At 41.3% G+C, this 22,500-nt stretch overlaps 1 protein-coding gene across 1 annotated transcript in view; it reads left to right on the top strand.

Annotated features, from left to right (window-relative positions):
- The window catches only part of LOC135115840 (glypican-5-like), a 247,395-nt gene that overhangs the window by 49,118 nt on the left and 175,777 nt on the right, over positions 1-22,500 (top strand). Inside the window, exon 2 of the mRNA XM_064032844.1 lies at positions 8,182-8,199. Within this exon, the coding sequence (XP_063888914.1) occupies positions 8,182-8,199 (18 nt within the window). The remainder of the gene's footprint in view (positions 1-8,181; positions 8,200-22,500) is intronic.

Here is a 22,500-nt window from a genome sequence, read left to right as displayed (position 1 = left end):
ACCAGTTTTCATGATATTTTTGCCTTAACATAATCACATAATACCTTCATTTCTTTTTGTTTTTTAATCCTTTTTATCTCTTTTAATATCAGTAACGTATTTTTTTTCTCATTTCATCCCATTGAATTTTTAATAGGTATTTAATATTTTCTAGTTTTCACCAGTTTTCGCATTTTTTTTCTTGTCTAAAATAATTGTACTTTAATGCTTTCTACCCGTTTATTTCTTTCGTATTCCTTTTATTTCTTTTCATTTCAGTAACGTATATTTTTTTTCTATTTAATTTTAACCCTTTTTAACTTTTCATTTCTATTCAGTTCCGCATTAAAGTATTATTATTTCTTGGTACAAAAAGTGGAAACTAAAAAATCTCATTCAAAACTTCCACCCCCTTCCGTAACTGCGCTAGTTCGTTATAGAGAAGGACGTTGAGTGTACCGGGGCGTAATGAATACAAGAGTGCATTCCGTTTTCACTCGCGCCCTTCGGTATTGTCACCAGCATTAATATTTCGTGGGTAAAACTCTACTTTTCCAACGAAGCTACGCACTCTATATTAAACGTGTTCATTTTTCCTCTTCTCTCCCTCCCTACCTATTTATCCTCTCTGTTCTAATTCTCTTTCTTTATCCATCTCGTACCTTCCTCCTCCTCCTCCTCCTCCTCCTCCTCCTCCTCCTCCTCCTCCTCCTTCTCCCTCTTGTTCTTTTGTATCTTTTCTCCTTCTTCCTTTCCTTCTAACATTCTTTCGTCTCGTTCTCTCCTTCCATCCTTCCTCTTCTCTTCTTTCCTGCCTTTATCCTCTGTGTTCTAATTCTCTTTTATCCATTTCTTACTTTCTTCCTCCTCCTCCTTCTCCTCCTGCTTCTTTCTTTCCTTCTAACATTCTTTCGTTTTATTCTCTCGTTCCAGCCTTCCTCTTCCCTTCTTCCCAGCCGTTATCCTCTCTGTTCTTATTCTCTTTCTTTATTTTATCCATTTCGTATTTTTTTTCGTCTTCCCCTCTCCTTCTTTCTTTCCCTCTAACATTCTTTTGTCTTCTCTCGTTCCAGCCTTCCTCTTCTCTTCTTCCCTGCCTTTATCCTCTTTGTTCTTATTCTCTTTCTTTGTTTTATCCATTTCTCACTTTCTTCCCTCTTTTCTCCTCCTCCTTCTTGTTTTCATTCTCTTTCTCTCTTTTATCCAGTTTTACCTTCTTTCTTCTCCTTTTTCTTCTCCTTTGTTTTATCAGTTTTCATTTTCTTCCTCCTCCTTATTTTGATTTCCTTTCTCTAATCCATTTCTCTCTTTCTTCGTCCTTCTCCGTCTTTATCTTTCCTCCTTCCTTTCCTCCTACCATTTTTCTTCTCATTCTCTCTCTTCATTTTCCTTCATATCTCCTCTGCATCCTTCTCTTCCCTTCATTTCCTTCTTTCTCATATTTTGTTAATCTTCTTGTCTTTCTTTTCCTGTTCTTTCTTTCCATACTTCTGCTTCCCTCCTTTTCCTATCCTCCTCTCTCTTATCTTCCTACCCTTCTTCCTTTTCATTCTTTCCTCCTTTAATTTTTACTCTTCTTATTCTTCCTTCTCATACTTCAGTTTATCTCCTTTTCCTATCTTTCTCTCTCTCTTCTTTTTTTTATTTCATTCTTTCCTGTTATTTTTTCTGTCCATTCCTCCTATCTTTCTTCATCTCCATCCTTTTATCGCTCTCTCTCTCTCTCTCTCTCTCTCTCTCTCTCTCTCTCTCTCTCTCTCTCTCTCTCTCTCTCTCTCTCTCTCTCTCTCTCTCTCTCTCTCTCTCTCATGTCTTACCTTTTCTTTTCTTCCTATCCTTTATTTACTAATCTCTATTTCCACTTTACCTTCAGGCACTCTTTCTTTTCATTCCTTCTCTTTCTTTACTTTCTCTAGCTCCTCTTTCCCTCCTCCCCTCTTAGACGTACCCAGGAGGAGGTGGATCCTTCAGGATATTTGGTATCCTGACCTTCGTCTTAAACACACACACACACACACACACACACACACACGTCTTTTTTTTTCTTTTTCATTCACCCTTCTTATATACTCCTGCATCCTCCTCCTCCTCCTCCTCCTCCTCCTCCTCCTCCTCCTCCTCCTCCTCCTCCTCCTCCTCCTCCTTCCTCTTCATACACACTTCTCTCACATCCGTCCTTCCTATCTGCCTCCTGCTCCTCCTCAAATACACTCCTAATTCATACCCCTAACACACACACACACACACACACACACACACACACACACACACACACACACACACACACACACACACAGCTCAGTGGTAACGTCCTCGCCTGTCACTCGGAGGGCTTGGATCACACAGGCTTTCACTGACGAAGGAGGAGTTTCTGACCCGCTTGAGCAAGAGGTCTTGGTCTCGGCCTCACCCACACACGGCACCGCAACCTCATGTTCTCGGCGCTTTGTTCCCTCATTAAGGACTGTTCTTGACTTTTCTTCAAAGACCACGCAGATGAATTTGGTTCTGGCCGTGTTTTTTTTTATTTATTTATTTTTTATGCATCAGTAATTCGGTACCTTGTAGAAGTGTCTAGGATGATAAAAGCTTTTGAATATCATTGTAAGTTTTCGTATAATTTTTGTATTTGGTATAAAACTGTCTCTTTTTCTTGGGCACCAGCACCTTCAGTGGCCCTTTTTTCCCGCCACGTTTTCGTTTTTCCCTTGGCCGCTGCTCCTCTTTCCTCCCCACCAAAAAAAATAAATAAATAAATAGATACGTAAAATAAAATAGATTGATAATCAAGCAAATAAATATAAATAATTACATCAATAAACAAATAAATCAAGTAAACAAAATAAATAAATAAAACCTGTTGAAACTAGTGGAGGCGTTAGCCACTACAGATGACGTCACTTAACTCTGCTGCACTAATAACTTTTACGAATTATTACTCGATATACAGAAGCAGTAATTATAGCCACTAACCTACTGCTAACTAAATCACTACATAAATACTACTACACCATTAATTCCACAGACAACACAACGAAACATATGAGAACAGTTCATGATCTACAAACACAAACAGGAATTATTAAACGACCACGACTTACCCATAATCCCGCGTTCTGTACAGAGACTCACTGACAAAGACCGCCGCAGTATCCTCTCTCCCTTCCTCTCCCTCACTCTCCCATGGAATAAGTGGGGCTTCCAATATACTATTTAGTTCGTAACCTCCCCTTAGTTCGGGACCTTTGAAGAGATTCTCACTGCGTCCCTTTCACACTCCTCTCTTTCATGCCTCGAGGGAAGGGGTATGGGGGGGGGACGGGGCAGGAGAGTCATATTGGAAGGGGAAAGAGGCTCGCGGTGGAAGAGAGGGAGGGATATGAAAGTGGAGGGGGTATGTGGGGGTGACCGACGGGGAGAGTGGAAGGGTGAAGGTTATTCTTAAATGGAGTCACGTGATGGTTGTGTAATGGTGAGGTTGTGGGTGGTTTGGTTTGTTTGAGGTGCTTGGTTTGGCGTGTTTTGGTGTCACTGGGGTGTTTCTGCATTTTCTTTTCCTTTTTTTTTTTTTCTCTCTCTCTCTCTCTGGTTCGTGTTTTTTGTTGTCATTTTTCTTTTTTTTCTTTTTTTTTCTTTTGGTTTGATGTTCTTTTTTATGTGAGTTTTTTTTCATTGGCATTTGTTGTTGTTGTTGTTGTTGTTGTTGTTGTTGTTGTTGTTGTTGTTGTTGTTGTTCTTCTTCTTCTTCTTCTTCTTCTTCTTCTTCTTCTTCTTCTTCTTCTTCTTCTTCTTCTTCTTCTTCTTCTTCTTACTCCTGTTCCTCCTCCTCCTCATTCTTCTGCATCCATTCCGCATCTTTCATCCACGCCTCTCACTTTCTTTCCTTCCCCCATCTCCTCTCCTCTCCCCCTCCCTTCACCCCTTCCTCCCTTCATCTTTTCCCCCAAAGTTTACCCACTGGTCTAATTTTCTTTCGAATCGATCAACATCTTTACTAACACAGGATTCTTCTTTTATTTTCTTCCTCCTCCTCTTCTTCTTCCTCCTCTTTCTCCTTTTTCTTTAATATAAATCTTGGTTCAAGTTACTTCATTATAATTTTTTTTAACTCTCTCTCTCTCTCTCTCTCTCTCTCTCTCTCTCTCTCTCTCTCTCTCTCTCTCTCTCTCTCTCTCTCTCTCTCTCTCTCTCTCTCTCTCTCTATTAGTATTTTTCTCATTTCCATCGTTTCGTCTTGTTCTTTGTGTCCATTTACCTCTTTTATTATTTGTCTTTCATCTGTATTTTGTACGAGTATATACTCTCTCTCTCTCTCTCTCTCTCTCTCTCTCTCTCTCTCTCTCTCTCTCTCTCTCTCTCTCTCTCTCTCTCTCTCTCTCTCTCTCTCTCTCTAGCCTAAATTTTCTTCACCTCACTTCTTACTTTCTTTACTGGTTCTCTTTCTTCAGCTGTCTCTTCCTGCTTCCTTCCCTGTCTTTCCATCTTCCCTTCCTTTCCGCCTCCCTTCCTTCCCGCCTCCCTTCCTTCCCGCCTCTCTTCCTTGCCCTCCTTCCTCCAGGGCAGCACGCAGAACTCACCCTTGCGCTCATAACAGATAGGTACTTATTCACCTTAATGAAAGAGCGGGAAGGAGGAAGACGAGGAGGAGGAGGAGGAGGAGGAGGAGGAGGAGGAGGAGGAGGAGGAGGCAATGCTATTCCTGCAAGTGACAAGTCTGTTACCCTCTTACCTCTCTCCCCTCTGACCTCCTCTCTCCAACTCTCCCCCTTCCCCCTTCTCCTCTCCCTCCCCTCCATCATCATCCGCTCTCCTTTCTCTTCTCTCTGTCTTCTCACCTCTCATCTCTGTTCCTCTGTTCCATTGCCCCTCCTCCTCCTCCTCCTCCTCCTCCTCCTCCTCCTCCTCCTCCTCACCTCTTGCCTTTCCTCCTTTAACTTCTCCTCCCTCACCTCATCTCTCCCCTTCCCTCCCCTTCCCTCCCCCTCTCTCTCACTCACTCCCCCCATCTCACCTTCCTTCACAAGCACGAGCGCCACAATTACAGGTGTAAGTGCTCTCTCTCTCTCTCTCTCTCTCTCTCTCTCTCTCTCTCTCTCTCTCTCTCTCTCTCTCTCTCTCTCTCTCTCTCTCTCTTTGTTTATTTAGCGGCGTTTATATATGAGTGTAATACGTTTAGGCTTCACAGAAAACGAGATAATACTTCAACATGGCGCAGGGATCAAGGCAGAGGTACATAAGTAGAAATAATAATAGTAATAATAGCACATGTAATTTTTTTTTCCACCAATTACTGCTTTTTACTTATGAATAGGGAGCATTTGAATTCTTTACGCGTACTTATCAACTTTACCGCTTTGATTTTAGGGACTTGGCATAAACAGAACGTGTGAATTTTTTTGTTTGTGTGTTTGTGCGTGTGTATTGAGGTCGCCTTCCGCTTTATTGGATTAAATGAGTGATGGTTTAAGTCCTTGTTTTTTCTTCTGGTGTCAAAGCCCTTTCATATTGGATTAAGAGTCAACGCTCCGAATTAAATATTAACTAAACACGCCGAGTTAACTTTTGTAACGACTGGAAAAAGGAAATAGACACTCGAACGTAAAGTAAGGAATGATCACGGAAAGAAGATTATGGTCACGATATTCATGTTCATAATGATTCGGTTGGTGGTGGTGGTGGTGGTGGTGGTGGTGCTACTACTACTACTACTACTATTACTACTACTACTACTACTACAATAACGACCAGAAGACAACAATAAACAAGCCAATGAACACATCAGACACGTGCAACATAATTATTTACATCTCTCCAAAAACTAACCTTTTTATATTGGCTGCTCTCTGTCCCGCCTCTCCCTCCCTCCCTACCCCTCCCTCCCTGTCTCTCTGTCTCTCTCCCAAAGTTAGGCTTGGTTGATTGGCTGGCTGGTTGGCTGGCTGGCTGGCTGGCGGGCTGGCTCACCACCACCTCGCTCTGAATAAAACTTGCAGAATAGTACTTGTGGTAGTAGTAGTAGTAGTTGTTGTTGTTGTTGTTGTTTTGTTGATGTTGTTGGTGTTGATGTTGGTGTTGTTGGTGTTGTTGTTGTTGGTGTTGGTGGTGATGGTGGTGGTGGTGGTGTCGTTCTTAATGTTATTGTTGTTGTAGTGGTAGGAATAATAATAGTAATAGTAGTAGTAGTAGTAGTAGTAGTAGTAGTAGTAGCAGTAATGGTAGTAGTAGGAGGAGGAAGAGGAAGAGGAGGAGGTGGTGGTGGTGCTGGTAGTGGTAGGAACAATTGTAGTCTCTCTCTCTCTCTCTCTCTCTCTCTCTCTCTCTCTCTCTCTCTCTCTCTCTCTCTCTCTCTCTCTCTCTCTCTCTCTCTCTCTCTCTCTCTCTCTCTCTCTCTCTCTCTCTCTCTCTCTCAGTGACGGAAAAGACTTGCCTCGCTTGTCTCACGAGGTGGAAGACGTAAGGAGATAAGGAGGAGAAAGGAAGAGAACAGACAGTGAGAGATAGAGGAGTGATGTGCCAGGGGGAGAAGAAGAGGAGGAAGACGAAGAGAGGGGAGAGAAAACCATAGGAAGAACTCGAAACAAGGGAGAGAAAGGAGTAAGAAAGGAAAGAAAAATATACAGTTCAAAGTGGGAAGGGAGAGAAAATCAGAGGGAGAGATGGAAGGAAGGAGAAGAGATAGGAGGAGGGTGAGGGAGATGAGGAGGAGAGGGGCTTCTGTCAGTCGTGTTGGTCTAGTGGCGCGGCTATCAAGGCTTGGGTGTCGGGTGTTCAGGAGGAGGAGGAGGAGGAGGTGGTGGTGGTGGTGGTGGTGGTGGTGGTGGTGGTGGTGGTGGTGGAGAAGGAGGAGGGAGCATGAAGGAATTTTTTTCTGAGAATCAAACTGAGAATTAGTTGAGAGAGAGAGAGAGAGAGAGAGAGAGAGAGAGAGAGAGAGAGAGAGAGAGAGAGAGAGAGAGAGAGAGAGAGAGAGAGAGAGAGAGAGAGAGGGCATTAACTCGTTTTATTTACAGGAGGAGTATGAAGAATTCTCTGAAGGTGAAAGAGAAAGAAAGAGGGAGAAGAAAGTAAAAGTCTAGGAAGTCTTTAATGTGTTTTGAAAAAGAACGATGTGAGGTGATTAGCGAAACTTGTAGCGCGAAATTTGGAAACGCGAAACTGGAAAACGCGGAACTCTTGAGGAGCGACGCTTGAAGAAAAAAGATCGAACAAAAAAAAAGCCGAAAGAAAAAAGTGGAAATTCGAAACTGCTATAATTTTTTGAAATAATAAATAAATAAAATAATAAAGGCATTTGAATCTAAAATTACAAAAATACGAAGACATAATATGTAAGAATAAACGAAAGATGTCTGAGATTTGCTTTTATTTATGTTACCAAGGAGACATCAACACACACACACACACACACACACACACACACACACACACACACACACACACACAGTTAAATAGATCGTATGACATTCTTTGACTCCTGCTGACCTCAAAGTCGCCTGAAGGAGGTCACAGAAAGAGATCAGCGTTGAGGAGGGGATAGAAAAGAAGGGTGAAGGGAGAATGGGGAAATAGATCGATAGATGGAGAAGGTGAGTAGTAGACAGGGAAGGAAAGAAGGGGAAAGAAAGGGAATAGGGGGGTAAGTGGGGGAGCTTGGGGAGGGGAGGTTAGTTGTCCTAAATTCTGAGGACATATTTTTGGTCTGGTTATTTTGAATTTTTGTCTTTTTATATTGTGTCCTTTTTTTTTTTTTCCCTTCTCTCTTTGTTTTTTTTTTTTTTTTTTTTTTAATCCTGTACCTGCCTTTTGTTTTACACACACACACACACACACACACACACACACACACACACACACACACACACACACACACACACACACACACACACACACACACACGTGCCCTCGTTAACCTTAATATCCGCTATAAAAGTTGCACTCTAAAAAAAAAGAAAAATGCTGACAGGCCAAACACACACACACACACACACACACACACACACACACACACACACACACACACACACACACACACACACACACACACACACACACACACACACACACACACAGAAAAGAGGTCTGTCAGTGTTGTCATTCACTTTTATTTTTTATTTTTTTTCCAATGCAATGTTTGTTTACTTTTCTCTGTTTGTTTACATGTTCTCATTGGGCAAACAACTCATCCGTTTTGTCTCCTTTCAGATGGCGGCAATAGCACAGGTATTTTATTTGGTCCGTTTTTTGGGATAATTTTACGGCACACTAACCAGTTAATGCAATCTGCTATTTTTTTATCACTAATTTGTCTGTCCTCTGTTTCTGCATTTCTGTCACTATATATCTGTCTGTATACTCTCTCTCTCTCTCTCTCTCTCTCTCTCTCTCTCTCTCTCTCTCTCTCTCTCTCTCTCTCTCTCTCTCTCTCTCTCTCTCTCTCTCTCAATTTGTCACTAACTTGTCTGGCTTTCTGTTTCTACATTTCTGCCTATATTTCTGGCTGTATACTCTCTCTCTCTCTCTCTCTCTCTCTCTCTCTCTCTCTCTCTCTCTCTCTCTCTCTCTCTCTCTCTCTCTCTCTCTCTCTCTCTCTCTCTCTCTCAGCATGAGTGACCCTCTTTGGTTGCAAACATCACTTGAGAACACTTACGTAATATACTAAGGCCGTGTCTGATCCACTGCCTCTCCTCCTCCGCCTCCTCGACCTCCTCCTCCTCTCTTACCTTCCCTGTGGTCAATGCCATGTTCACTCCTGCTGCTGTCTGGGCCGAGTCAAGGATGGTATTCTTATATTTCATCTCTGCTCTTTCTTACTGCACCTCCTTTTGTGATGCCTTGACTCTGATTAATGAGGATGTGGGTCTGGTTTGCATCTCATATTGTTGACTGATACTACTACTACTACTAATTATTACTTCTTTTTTACTACTACTATTACTACTACTGCGAGCACTACTGTTATTGCTACTACTACTACTACTACTACTTCTGTTAATTATCGTTATCTTGTTCCTGTTTATACTTCCATTCCTCCTCCTCCTCCTCCTCCTCCTCCTCCTCCTCCTTCTTCTATTATCAATATTTTACGATTATTGCTAATATTATCATCACTAAATCTTCTAATATTACTACTGCTACTACTAATCCTACTAATGCTATTCTTATTACAACTACTAAGGTTCCAGTGCCTCTAACACCTGTCTGCTTGGCTTCAGTCTGATCTGCCCTAGAGAGAATTGAGGCTCTTTTCTATAATAAGATCTTGCATTAATATTCCCTCACATTTTTTTCATATTGTTGGCTTTATTTTTGTAACTCTTGACCTTTTTATGATGCACGTTGTTGATTCCAATGCAGGTGTTGTTTACTTAATGACACTTACTGTTATTACTGTATTGAACATTTATTATTATTATTATTATTGTTACTATTATTATTGTTGTTGCTATTGATCATCATTATTGCAAGCATTTAGTATCAAAAGGTGAGTAACAGTGCTTATGGTAATGTTACATTTCATCTTGTATTTTTGTAGTCACACACACACACACACACACACACACACACACACACACACACACACACACACACACACACACACACACACACACACACACACACACACACACACACACACACACACACACACACACACACACACACATCAAAGGCAGTTACATTTCTCTCATTTCTGTGTTTCATATTTTTTCTATTCAATTTGCCATGTTATATCTCATCAATTATGGAGAGAGAGAGAGAGAGAGAGAGAGAGAGAGAGAGAGAGAGAGAGAGAGAGAGAGAGAGAGAGAGAGAGAGAGAGAGAGAGAGAGAAATATTGTTGTGGTTGACATCACACACACACACACACACACACACACACACACACACACACACACACACACACACACACACACACACACACACACACACACACACACACAGAGAGAGAGAGAGAGAGAGAGAGAGAGAGAGAGAGAGAGAGAGAGAGAGAGAGAGAGAGAGAGAGAGAAAATCGGTTTTGCAGCGTTGGAAAAAGGAAAAAGATTGAAGAATATCTGACCATTGTTACCGTGATAGATAGACAGAGATAAGGGAGAGAGAGAGAGAGAGAGAGAGAGAGAGAGAGAGAGAGAGAGAGAGAGAGAGAGAGAGAGAGAGAGAGAGAGAGAGAGGGGCAAGACTCTGCACATTGAGATGCATTTAGTGGCACTGGCTGCCATTCCCCCTTCCCTCCTTTCCTCCTTCCCTCCATCTCTCTCTCCTACATCTCTCCCTCCCTCTCCCCCTCCCTGCTTGTCCCTCTCTCTCCATGTCTCACTCCCACCATGTCTTGGCTACGTGCCTGTCCCTCCCTTTTCCTCCCCTTAACCTCCTCCTCCTCCTCCTCCTCCTCCTCCTCCTCCTCCTCCTCCTCCTCCTCCTCCTCCTCCTCCTCCTCCTCGTCTCATACATAACTTAACCTCCATATTTGACCTTCCCCTACATAGCTGTAGCTCATCCTCTTCTTCTCCTCTTCCTCTTCTTATTCGTCCTCCTCCTCCCTCTCCTCTTCCTCATTCTACTCGAGTTCTTTCATTTCTTTCTACATCACATGCTTTCTTCTTCTTCTTCTTCTTCTTCTTCTTCTTCTTCTTCTTCTTCTTCTTCTTCTTCTTCTTCTTCTTCTTCTTCTTCTTCTTCTTCTTCTTCTTCTCCTCCTCCTCCTCCTCCTCCTCCTCCTCCTCCTCCTCCTCCTCCTCCTCCTCCTCCTCCTCCTCCTCCTCCTCCTCCTCCTCCATTCTTTTAAGAAATGTTTATTTAGCTTACGACATACTGTAAGGAATTTATGCATGAGAGAGAGAGAGAGAGAGAGAGAGAGAGAGAGAGAGAGAGAGAGAGAGAGAGAGAGAGAGAGAGAGAGAGAGAGAGAGAGAGAGAGAGAGAGAGAGAGAGAGAGAGAGAGAGAGAGTGGTTAGCGGAAACTAAGTGGTGGATATGATTTTGACACCGAGTTATTTATGAGGGTAAGTGCTCCACCTGCTCTCTCTCTCTCTCTCTCTCTCTCTCTCTCTCTCTCTCTCTCTCTCTCTCTCTCTCTCTCTCTCTCACCCTTAGACTCACCCCCACCCACACACAGACGCTCTTTTTCTGTATACACTCTTATCTAAAACTCTCTACCATCTCTCTCTCTCTCTCTCTCTCTCTCTCTCTCTCTCTCTCTCTCTCTCTCTCTCTCTCTCTCTCTCTCTCTCTCTCTCTCTCTCTCTCTCTCTCTCTCTCTCTCTCTCTCTCTCTCTCTCTCTCTCTCTCTCTCTCTCTCTCCATTGCAAATTCCACCACGCACCCGCCCCTAACACTTACCTCATTCGCTCCTCGCCCTGTCAAGTACAAGCATTCCAACACTACTGCAGGTTTGAAGGCGCGAGTTGCGGGGTGGAGGGGTGACAGGGAGGGAGAGTGAGAGGGGACAGAGGGAGAGAAGGAGGAAAAATGATGTGAAAGGCAGACGGAGAGCAGAAGGGAGAGTTTAGAGTAAAGAATGACAGAGAGAGAGAGAGAGAGAGAGAGAGAGAGAGAGAGAGAGAGAGAGAGAGAGAGAGAGAGAAGACGTACAATCTCGAGAACGAAATAGAGGACTCGTACAGAGAGAGAGAGAGAGAGAGAGAGAGAGAGAGAGAGAGAGAGAGAGAGAGAGAGAGAGAGAGACGTACAATCTCGAGAACGAAATAGAGGACTCGTACAGAGAGAGAGAGAGAGAGAGAGAGAGAGAGAGAGAGAGAGAGAGAGAGAGAGAGAGAGAGAGAGATTATGTGTTGCTGTTGGAAGAGGTTAAGGAAGAGAGTAAGTGAGAACGTGGAAGGAAGAAGGAGAAGAAGAAAAGACGGTAAAGATATGAGAGCAATAGAGAGAGAAAGAGGAACAGGGAAATTAGAGTAAGAGATACAAAAAAAAAAGGCAGGAAAAGGAAGAAAAAAAAAGGACGTAAGATGTAGGAAAGAGAGGGGGAGAGAAGAGAGACCTAAAGAAGAATGGAGAGAGTTGGAGAGGTTTGAAACATTGAAGATGACCAGAGAGAGAGAGAGAGAGAGAGAGAGAGAGAGAGAGAGAGAGAGAGAGAGAGAGAGAGAGAGAGAAGGAGAAAAGGGAGAGGAGCAAAGATAAGGGAGTGAAGACGATGAAAAAAAGGTAGAAGTGGAAAGGGAAAGGAAGGATGATAGGTGATAATGAGAGAGAGAGAGAGAGAGAGAGAGAGAGAGAGAGAGAGAGAGAGAGAGAGAGAGAGAGAGAGAGAGAGAGAGAGAGAGGTTAGAAAGAAGAGGGAAAATAGGAGAAGGAAGGTGTAACGAAAGGGAGATGAAGAGCAGGAGGAGGAAGAGGAGAAAATGGACCGATAAAGGAGAAACGAAAGTAAGGATAAGAAAAGTGAAGGGAAGGAGATGAGAAAGGTGTAGCGGAAAAGGACAGGAGATGAAGAGAGAGAAGGAAGAGGAAGAGGAGAAGGAGGAGGAGGAGGAGCGGAAGGACGAGGAAGAGGAAGAGAGCTTTTAACCGATCAGGTCACATGCCAATTTCATTCACTGGTTGCTGTGCGTCACCGCGCCAACGCGTGTGTTTGTGTGTGTGTGTGTGTGTGTGTTTTCTAATTCTGTTTTTATTTACTATTCATTGTTGAATATTATTACTTTGTAGAAAAAAAAATCCATATTCTTTGTAAGTACATCCTGTCAAATTACTATTACTACTATTGTGTGTGTGTGTGTGTGTGTGTGTGTGTGTGTGTGTGTGTGTGGGCGTTTTGTACAGTAACCGTTTAGACTTTTTGTTCACACCTTTGTCTAAAATCCATTATCGTTACCAGGAAGTCTGTTCAGCACTATTGCATTACATTATGAAACAACTCTTATTATTGACTGACCCATCACGCTCTGTTTATATCTGTCTGTTCGTCTGTCTGTCTGTCATGTATCGTTGATGTACATGCGTGCATCTCTCCGTCTATCTATTTATCTTTTTTTGTTTGTATCAGTATATCTTTCTCTATGATTTTGTATACCTCATTCTATATTCACCTTTTTATTTGTCAATGTGTCGACCTGTCTTTAATTTTTCTCTTTGTATCTGTCAATCTGTATGTATTTCTCTTCATTGCTCTGTTTATACATCTGTCGATCATTTAAGTCACAATCTCACGTATCTCTCTACCTGTCTGCTTGCCTTCCCCGTGAGGTGATTTTATTTCATTTCTTTAAGAGAGGAGGTCGAAGCTTTAAAATTTACATTCGTTAGAGAGGCGTAGATTAAGTCGACATCTGATTGAGGCATTTAAGTGATAAGGTGTATAACAAGTGTGGTACTGACAAAATTCTTAATGGTTAGTATTCAGAATAGGACTAGAAGTAACGAATTCAAGTTTGATAAAGTTGAAATGGAAAAGAGGAAGAGATTGGTTTTCAAATAAAGTGGTAGATAACTGGAGTAGCCTCATCAATCAGGCTGTTCGTGCCGAGTCAGTAGGGAGCTTTAAGAGAAGATTAGATAAATTTATGGATAGAGATGATTGGTGGATATCGTGAGGTGTGTCTTGTGCTGAGGCTGCCACGTTGGTCCACTGGCGCCGTGCAGTTACCCTTAAATTGTTTTCTCCTTATAACTTCTCCTCAAAACAAGTCCCTGTCCGTATGTGTAACTTTATATAGGCAGGGCACTCTCCCTCTCCTCCTCTTGTTCCTAACCTGACACCGTGCGAGTATTCCTGTCAGAAAACACTCTTCACACCTCCACCTGAATCGTTACTGCGAAATATTGAACTTGTCAGCACCACGAGTGAAGGTTTAGCTCTCTCTCTCTCTCTCTCTCTCTCTCTCTCTCTCTCTCTCTCTCTCTCTCTCTCTCTCTCTCTCTCTCTCTCTCTCTCTCTCTCTCTCTCTCGGTATCCACTTTGTGCGTCCATGAAACGTGTCCGTGAAATTATCAACATTATTTTTGACATTAAAGTCTTGAATTATTTGTAAATGGACTGAAACACATCTTTACTAATCTTAGTAATAATAATAATAATAATAATAATAATAATAATAAATAAGATCAAATAAAATGCCGCAGGGAAAACTTACTATTTGAAAATCTTTTTTGAAATATTTACATTGAAAAAAAAATAAAACACATTCCTACTTAAAATCACGCACATTTTATTTTATTTTCATTTATTTATTTATTTTTTTTTTTTGCGATGGGAGATGAAACAGTTGCAAAAAAAAAAGAATAGATAAAAACTAGAATGAAAAAAAGTTGTGCTATTGAAAAAAAAAACACTTCACTTTTGTCTTTTGTATTACATTGGAATGAAAAAAAATGTACATTGTTACTTAAAGCCACATTCTTTTTAATTTATTTATTTATTTATTTATTTAGGGGGAATGATCACTTCTAAAAAGATACCATTAATAAAAAAGCTGAGTTACTGAAGAAGAACCACTTGTGTCCTTTGTATGAATATTATTTTACGCCGCCGCAGTACAACAATGCCTCGCCAGGAACAAAAGCCCCCTTTGAGTTGCCCCTTTAAGAGTGTTGCTGAAGTGAACTTTCTCTCACTCCCTTCATAACTGTGTCTATTAATCTTCTCTTTGTATTTCTCAGTTATGCTCGAGTCGCGTGGGAGGTTCCTCTCTCTCTCTCTCTCTCTCTCTCTCTCTCTCTCTCTCTCTCTCTCTCTCTCTCTCTCTCTCTCTCTCTCTCTCTCTCTCTCTCTCTCTCTCTCTCTCTCTCTCTCTCTCTCCATAATAACAAATGAATACATGAATGCACAAGTAAATTTAATATACGAACAAATATAATAAATGAATGAATAAGTGAATAAGTAAATAGAGAAAGAGAAAACGGAATAGTGAAGAGAAAGGAATTAGAGAGTTATTTTGGGGTGTGTGTGTGTGTGTGTGTGTGTGTGTGTGTGTGTGTGTGTGTGTGTGTGTGTGTGTGTGTGTGTGTGTGTGTGTGTGTGTGTGTGTGTGTGTGTGTGTGTGTGTGTTGCAGCTCACTCTATCACGTTCGCAGTCACACTCTGATGCAAGTGGTGAAAATGTGTATAAATGTTCCATTTTTAAAACTTTCTGAACGTGACAGCCTCGATATGAGCCTTATTTTTTTGGTATTTATTTATTTATTTTTTTAACGAGTGACGCTGACAAACTATTTACTTATTTGTTGATGATTTATTTATTTATTCATTCACTTGTTTATTTGACTCTACTTGTTTTGTCTTTTTTATTTATCTAGACTTTTCTAAGAGAGAGAGAGAGAGAGAGAGAGAGAGAGAGAGAGAGAGAGAGAGAGAGAGAGAGAGAGAGAGAGAGAGAGGCTGAGTAAAGATGACAAGGTTTAAGAGAAGTGAAAGATGCAAAGAGAGAAGGAGAGAGAGAGAGGGGTGAGGGGATTAAATCATGTGTATTTACAAAAGGGATGAGTTGATTACATGGAAAGTTTTAGAACAGTGCAATTAATGTGGCATTTAAGCTTGTCGTATTTATTGTTGTTAAGCTGGTTAGGTGTATTGGTCTGGAGATTACTGCTGGCATGTTGTGTCTATTTTTAATGTAGAAAAATGCAGGACTTTTATGTTCCATGAATCCCTCAGACCTTCCTTACACGAACTCATATTTGTTAGACTTTTCTTCTTCTTCTTCTTCTTCTTCTTCTTCTTCTTCTTCTTCTTCTTCTTCTTCTTCTTCTTCTTCTTCTTCTTCTTCTTCTTCTTCTTCTTCTTCTTCTTCTTCTTCTTCTTCTTCTTCTTCTTCTTCTTCTTCTTCTTCTTCTTCTTCTTCTTCTTCTTCTTCTTCTTCACCTCCTCCTCCTCCTCCTCCTCCTCCTCCTCCTCCTCCTCCTCCTCCTCCTCCTCCTCCTCCTTCATTTGTTGTTGTTGTTGTTGTTGATGTTGATCTTCTTCTTCTTCTTCTTCTTCTTCTTCTTCTTCTTCTTCTTCTTCTTCTTCTTCTTCTTCTTCTTCTTCTTCTTCTTCTTCTTCTTCTTCTTCTTCTTCTTCTTCTTCTTCTTCTTTTTTTGAGTCACATGTCTAGACCATTAACTTGCAGAAAAAATAAAAAATCAGTAAATAAATGCACATTACAAGAAATGTATTCCTGTAACTATTTATTTTATATGAACTGGTATTTATTGGACTTTTCTTTTCCCTCTTTCTTTAAGTCACATGTCTAGACTCATTAAGTTACATGAAGAGAGAGAGAGAGAGAGAGAGAGAGAGAGAGAGAGAGAGAGAGAGAGAGAGAGAGAGAGAGAGAGAGAGAGAGAGAGAGAGAGAGAGAGAGAGACTTACATGCAGGCAAGCAGGCAGGCAGGCAGGCAGGCAGACCGACAGACAGACAGACAGACAGACAGACAGACAGGCAGGCAGACAGAAAGACAGACAGACAGACAGACAGACAGACAGACAGACAGACAGACAGACAGACAGGCAAGCATAAAGGCAGACAGAGAGAAAGAGAGAGAGAGAGAGAGAGAGAGAGAGAGAGAGAGAGAGAGAGAGAGAGAGAGAGAGAGAGAGAGAGAGAAGGGGGGAAATCTAGATCATTCTATATCTTTTTAAGACATGATCAGTTATTCATGTATCATATAATAAGCAAATGAAAAAATACAAACTACCAAAAAGAACATTCACGAGACCATTTTAATGTTTGCTAGACATTTTTCTTCTTTCAAACGAGTCAGATGTCTAGACTCATCAATTTATGAGAGAGAGAGAGAGAGAGAGAGAGAGAGAGAGAGAGAGAGAGAGAGAGAGAGAGAGAGAGAGAGAGAGAGAGAGAGAGAGATCAGGTTATCCTTTTATGTTTTCCAGTCTAGACAAAAACAAATTTACATCGCCTCTAGTCTACAGTATATAACAAGTAATTACAATCGTTGAGCTTCGGACACTGATCACTAAACCTTTGACACTGACACTGCGGCCCTGATGACACCATGACACGTGTTGCTCCCTCTGAATAACCTTGGCGGACTTCACGTAACAGATACGAGTATAAGCCAGCAGGAACTAAACTTAATGAGCTCGATGACTTTATCTCTCGTCACTAGCGTCTCTCATAATCATAGTCTGAACTTGCACTACGCTTTATTACCTGACTGTTATTTGTATTTGGCCTTAGAATACAACATTCGTATGCACTAAAACGCAAATGTTGTTATTTAGCTTCCCATGGACCTGGAAAAGTATATCTAAGGAAACTGTAGCGATAGACATGTTTTTGCACTTATATATACATACGAATGCAAACTAGGAAATTAACGATATATAGATGTTACAGTATGAAGGTTTCTACTATTGCGATTGATTGTATTTGTCTAATAAACTGTATTTTTTCCTTTCTGTGGACCTATGAATATATATCAAAGAAAAATGTAGCAATAGACATGTTTTTTGGCCTTATATATACACAGAAATGTTTGGAAATTAACTGTATATAGATGTTATACTATTAAAGTTCCTACTATTGTATTTCACTGTAGTTGTCTAGTAAACCATTTGTTACCTTAAACTGTACAGAGTGTATGTCAGTGTTGGAAGCACAGCCTTGAGGAGCTTGAGAAGGTGTATCATTTAAAGGGGCAAAGAAAAAGGTTATTGTAAAGTCTGTGTGCACAACAAACTGTGCGAATAAACGGATACAAACACATAAAAAACAGGTCAATAAAACACTTCGTACTACTGCATCACGTAAAAAAAATAATACAAATAGAAATAAAAATAAAGGGGGCTCCTGCAAAGTTTATTTCCAGGGTGTTTAAAAAAGATGGACTGAATTGAAATTGCTGCATGTGTACACCCACGAACTGACCATGAAATAAAACTCACCACTGCAAAAAAGGCGGTCATTTGAAACTTTATTCGCCGCCTGTTCAGATGATAACTTTATTCATGATCGGCACTTGGTAAGAGAGACAGAAACTCCAAATTCGGGTATCTATAAAACACCATAAATATAAGAAGCTTTTTAAACACGCTGTATATATCCAACTGCATTCCCCACCTGGTCAAATGGTAGCGGCTTTATTGATGGTCCGCACGTGGTTACAGAGATACAGGCACTCCATTCGTGTTCATCTTTAAAAATACCATGAATATAACATTTTTTTTAAACATTCTGTATATAACCGAATTTTCCCCGCCTGTTATTGATGGTCGCCACGTGGTTACAGAGATACGTAAAGGCACCCTAAATATAACACACAAGCGAATACAGGCGATATATAAAGTAAAGAGAGCACTTGATTCAGCACCACAGGGTCACGTACTGTAAGCTGTAAATCCCCAGGTGGAGGCAAGACTAGGACTGTTACCGAGGCGAATTGTGGGCTCGTTGTTATTTGGACGTTTATGGTGACGGATGCTTGGCAGAGTCGATTGATAACGTGAGGTGTTTGTCTGGGTGTTGTAAGTTCTCCTGAAGGCTCGTGGAGGTGTGTGGGGGGAGAGAATAAGGAGGAGGAAGAGGAGGAGATTGGGGGAAGACGTAAGAATGGGAGAAAGATGAGGATGGTAGGAAGAAGAGGAGGAATTTTGGGGGAGAAAGAGAAGGAGGAGGAGGTTAGGGGAGATGTAAGGATGGGAGAAAGATGAAGAAGGAGAGACGTGAGGATAGTAGGGAGAGGAGGAGGAGGAGGAGGAGGAGGTTGGGGAAAGACATGAGGAAGGCAGAGAAAGAAGAGGAAGAGGAGAAGGACACATAAGGATGGGAGAAAAATGAGGAAGAGATGTGAGGATGGTAGGAGGAAGAAGGGGAGGAGGAGGAGGAGGAGGAGGAGGAGGGAACATGTAAGGACGGGAGGAAAAGAAGGAGGGAACATGTAAGGACGAGAGGAAAAGAAGGAGGAGGTTGGGGAGAGACGTAAGGATAGGAGAAAGAGAAGGAAGAGGGAATATTGGAATGGGAGGGAACGAAAGAGGAAAGCAAAGGAAAGGAAAGATGAAAGGTGAGGACATGACAAGGAAGAGGTGGAGGAATGTCAGTTGAGAAGACGTGGAGGAGAAGGAATACATAGGAATACAAAGGAAGACAAACAGCAACAAACCTTGAACTTCTTCCCTACACTAACTACTGCTGGAGGAGACAGGGCAGCAAAGTAAGGCGGGGGGGGGAGGAAGTAGAATGTGCAGAAATGGGAGAAGAGATAAGAGACAAAGAGATAAGCAGATAGAAGTGGAGATCAGGAAGAATAAAGAAAACGACCAGGAATTAAAGGAATATAGAAATACAAGAACAAACATGAGAGCAGAAGAAAGGAAATGAACAAACAACAAGACACATTTTAACCCTTACGAGGTTGTTTGTGATATGTACCTTAAAGTAAGAGACATAGGATAATAAAAGTGCTGATGGTGGAAGGTGGCGATATTAAGAGAGAGAGAGAGAGAGAGAGAGAGAGAGAGAGAGAGAGAGAGAGAGAGAGAGAGAGAGAGAGAGAGAGAGAGCGACTTTCTTGGAATAATATACGACTTCTTGTAAATGAAATGAAAAAAAAAATAAATAAATAAATAAAATAAATAAAACTGAAGCACTTGCGCCTCACAAGAAACAGCAATGAGGCACACGTCTATCTGAACCCTTGTATTTGTGGGCCATCTTTGCTAATATCCAGAGCACTAAAAAAAAAAAAAATAAATAAATAAATAAATAAATAGATAAATAAATAAATGCTTGAACACTGAAAAGAAGTAATAATAATAAGTTAATTGGTTCACTTTTCATGCTACAGAATAGAGATTAGTACAAAAAAAACGTGTCTTTAAAATTGTGAGTATGAGAAAAATTGTGCAGCTGTGAAGGGGTTACAGGAGCGGTCCCCAGCCTGCAGTTCCGGCGCCGCGAAGCACTCATGGCCTTATTAGGGAGCGCGGAAGGATACTTGAGAAAATTATGCTTTACCGTTGCACTTTCTCACAGTAAAAGACGGGTATGTCGCCTTTAGTGTTACGTGAGGAAATACTTACACCTAATATTGTACAAGGCCTTAGGAAGTAGAATGCTTTAGAAAATTACTACTGTTACACTTTCTTGCAATGAAGATAATTATGTCGCCTTTGTGTTACAATAGGAAATATTTACTCCTAATATTATGCAAGGAAGGTTTTTTTTTTTTAGATCTGAGAATCGTTTAGAAATATTGCACCATACTGTCTCTCTTCCTCGCAGTCAAGATAGATTATGTTACAGCAAGAAATATTTACTAGTGTTCCATATGTAAGTGATATGAAGGTCTCAGGGAGGTTTACAAAGTTACACCTCACTGTTTCACTTTCCCGTTTTTTTATTTATTTATTTATTTATTTATTTATTTATTTATTTATTTTTTTTTATGTAGGAGGGACACTGACCAAGGATAGATATGTAACCTGTAGTTCTACGGGAGGAAACATTTACTATTGCATTTATAACTTATTATGCTAGATCCTACGAAGCTATCTTAGGTCTTAGGATGGCTTAGAAAAATGTGCCTGACTGTTCATCTTTCTCACAGTCAAGATGAGCATGTATGCTTTTTATGGGACGACTTACTCATTAGTATTGTATTTATGATGATATTAGGTAAGATATTTGGAAAGTTTCTTACATTTTAGTACATAGGTAGGTGTCGTGATGTACATGTATGTGGTGGAAGTTATTTTATTATTTTATTTTATTTTATCTATCTTTTTTTTATTTTTTTTATTTATCTGTTTATTCTAAATATTTTTATTTATTTAGTTTTTTTATTTATTTACTTACTTTTATTGTATTTTCTTCCTTTCTTCTTCTTATTCAGATGTCCGAAGTGTACAGAAGGGTGGAGACAAAATTTTAGGTGTATGTGATTTAAACCCTTGAAAGCCTAACTAAACACTGGATTGTGCTAAACCTTTGAACTTGAGAACAGCGCACGCACCAGTTTAGACCGCAGACCCTTTTAACAGAATTCAATAATTGGAAAACCAAAAGAAGGAGGAGGAGGCGGAGGAGGAGAAGAAGAAAGAATGAAAGAAAATAAAAGAAAGGAAGAAACGAAAAAAACGAAAATATGACGACGGCGAAGAACAAAAAGGAATACAAAGGAAAAAACAAACAGCAACAGAGCTTTTGACCCCAACTCGGCTGTTTGAAGATTAAGAAAATGGAAATGCAAACCAGGATAAGTTACCGTGCCGCAAAGATTACGTGGCTGAGGGTCGATCCCGCTTTACCCTCCTCCTCCTCCTCCTCCTACGACGACGACGACGACGACGACGACGAAGACGACGACGACGACGACGACGACGAGGAGGAGGAGGAGGAGGAGGAGGAGGAAGAATGAGAGGGAGAGGAAGAGGAGAAGAAGAAAGACGAGGTGGAGAAGGAGAAAAGGAAGAGGAGGAGAAAGAGAAGGAGGAGGAGGAGATGGATGAGAAGAAAACAACAACAATAACAACAACAACGACAATAACAAGGAGGAGGAGGAGGAAGAGGAGGACAGGAGGAGGAAGGAGGAAAAGGAAGAGAAGAAGGCAGACAAGGAGCAGAAGAAGAAGAACAAGGAGGAGGAAGAGGAGAACAACAACAACAACGAGGGGGAGGAGGAAGAAGAAGAAGAAGAAGAAGAAGAAGAAGAAGGACAAAAAGGAGGCAGAGGAGAAAAACTGCAGTACGTGCCAAAGTATTAAGTAAAGCTGCTAACTATTTACGTCATAATTTTGGTCGCGTTAAGTCTGGGGTCGTGAGCTCAGCACGTGTCTGGGAGAGTGCTGATCTGATTGTGGTGTGTTGAGGACGCTTTCCCCCCTCCCCCTCCCTCTCTCTCTCTCTCTCTCTCTCTCTCTCTCTCTCTCTCTCTCTCTCTCTCTCTCTCTCTCTCTCTCTCTCTCTCTCTCTCTCTTTCGCTTTTACTGCGTCGTGTGTGTATTCATCTGTGTAACTGTAATAAACTTTCTTTTATTAATGTAGTTAGTGTGTGAGAGAGAGAGAGAGAGAGAGAGAGAGAGAGAGAGAGAGAGAGAGAGAGAGAGAGAGAGAGAGAGAGAGAGAGAGACACTAACCTAGAGACTTGTATTGTTAATTGAGAAAGGGAGGGAGGTAGAGAGAGACACTGAGAGAATTATAAGAAATCAGAGAGAGAGAGAGAGAGAGAGAGAGAGAGAGAGAGAGAGACTGTATCACTGTATCGCAATAAAGGAGGAAGGGAAAGGGGAATTAGTATGGGAAGAAGGGAATGAGGGAGACAATATTACCAGCGGGGGGAAGGGAGGAAGTGATAGGGAGGGATCTAACTTATTACTTGAGAGAGAGAGAGAGAGAGAGAGAGAGAGAGAGAGAGAGAGAGAGAGAGAGAGAGAGAGAGAGAGAGAGAAGCTTTAAGTGAGGGAATGAGGGGCAGGGAGAGAAATTAGACTCCCTCACAACTCACTCCATATCCTCTCCCTTCCTCTCCCTCTTCCACCCTCATCCCTCGCCCTTGGTCCCTTTACAATGCGAGACCGTGAAATACGATTAGGTCAACCAATCATCGTCCCGCGCGTTATTACGA

This window comes from Scylla paramamosain, chromosome 30, assembly GCF_035594125.1.
Source record: "Scylla paramamosain isolate STU-SP2022 chromosome 30, ASM3559412v1, whole genome shotgun sequence".
NCBI lineage: Eukaryota > Metazoa > Arthropoda > Malacostraca > Decapoda > Portunidae > Scylla > Scylla paramamosain.
The sequence above is the reverse complement of the archived record's forward strand: the minus strand, read 5'-3'. Positions and strand labels throughout refer to the sequence as shown.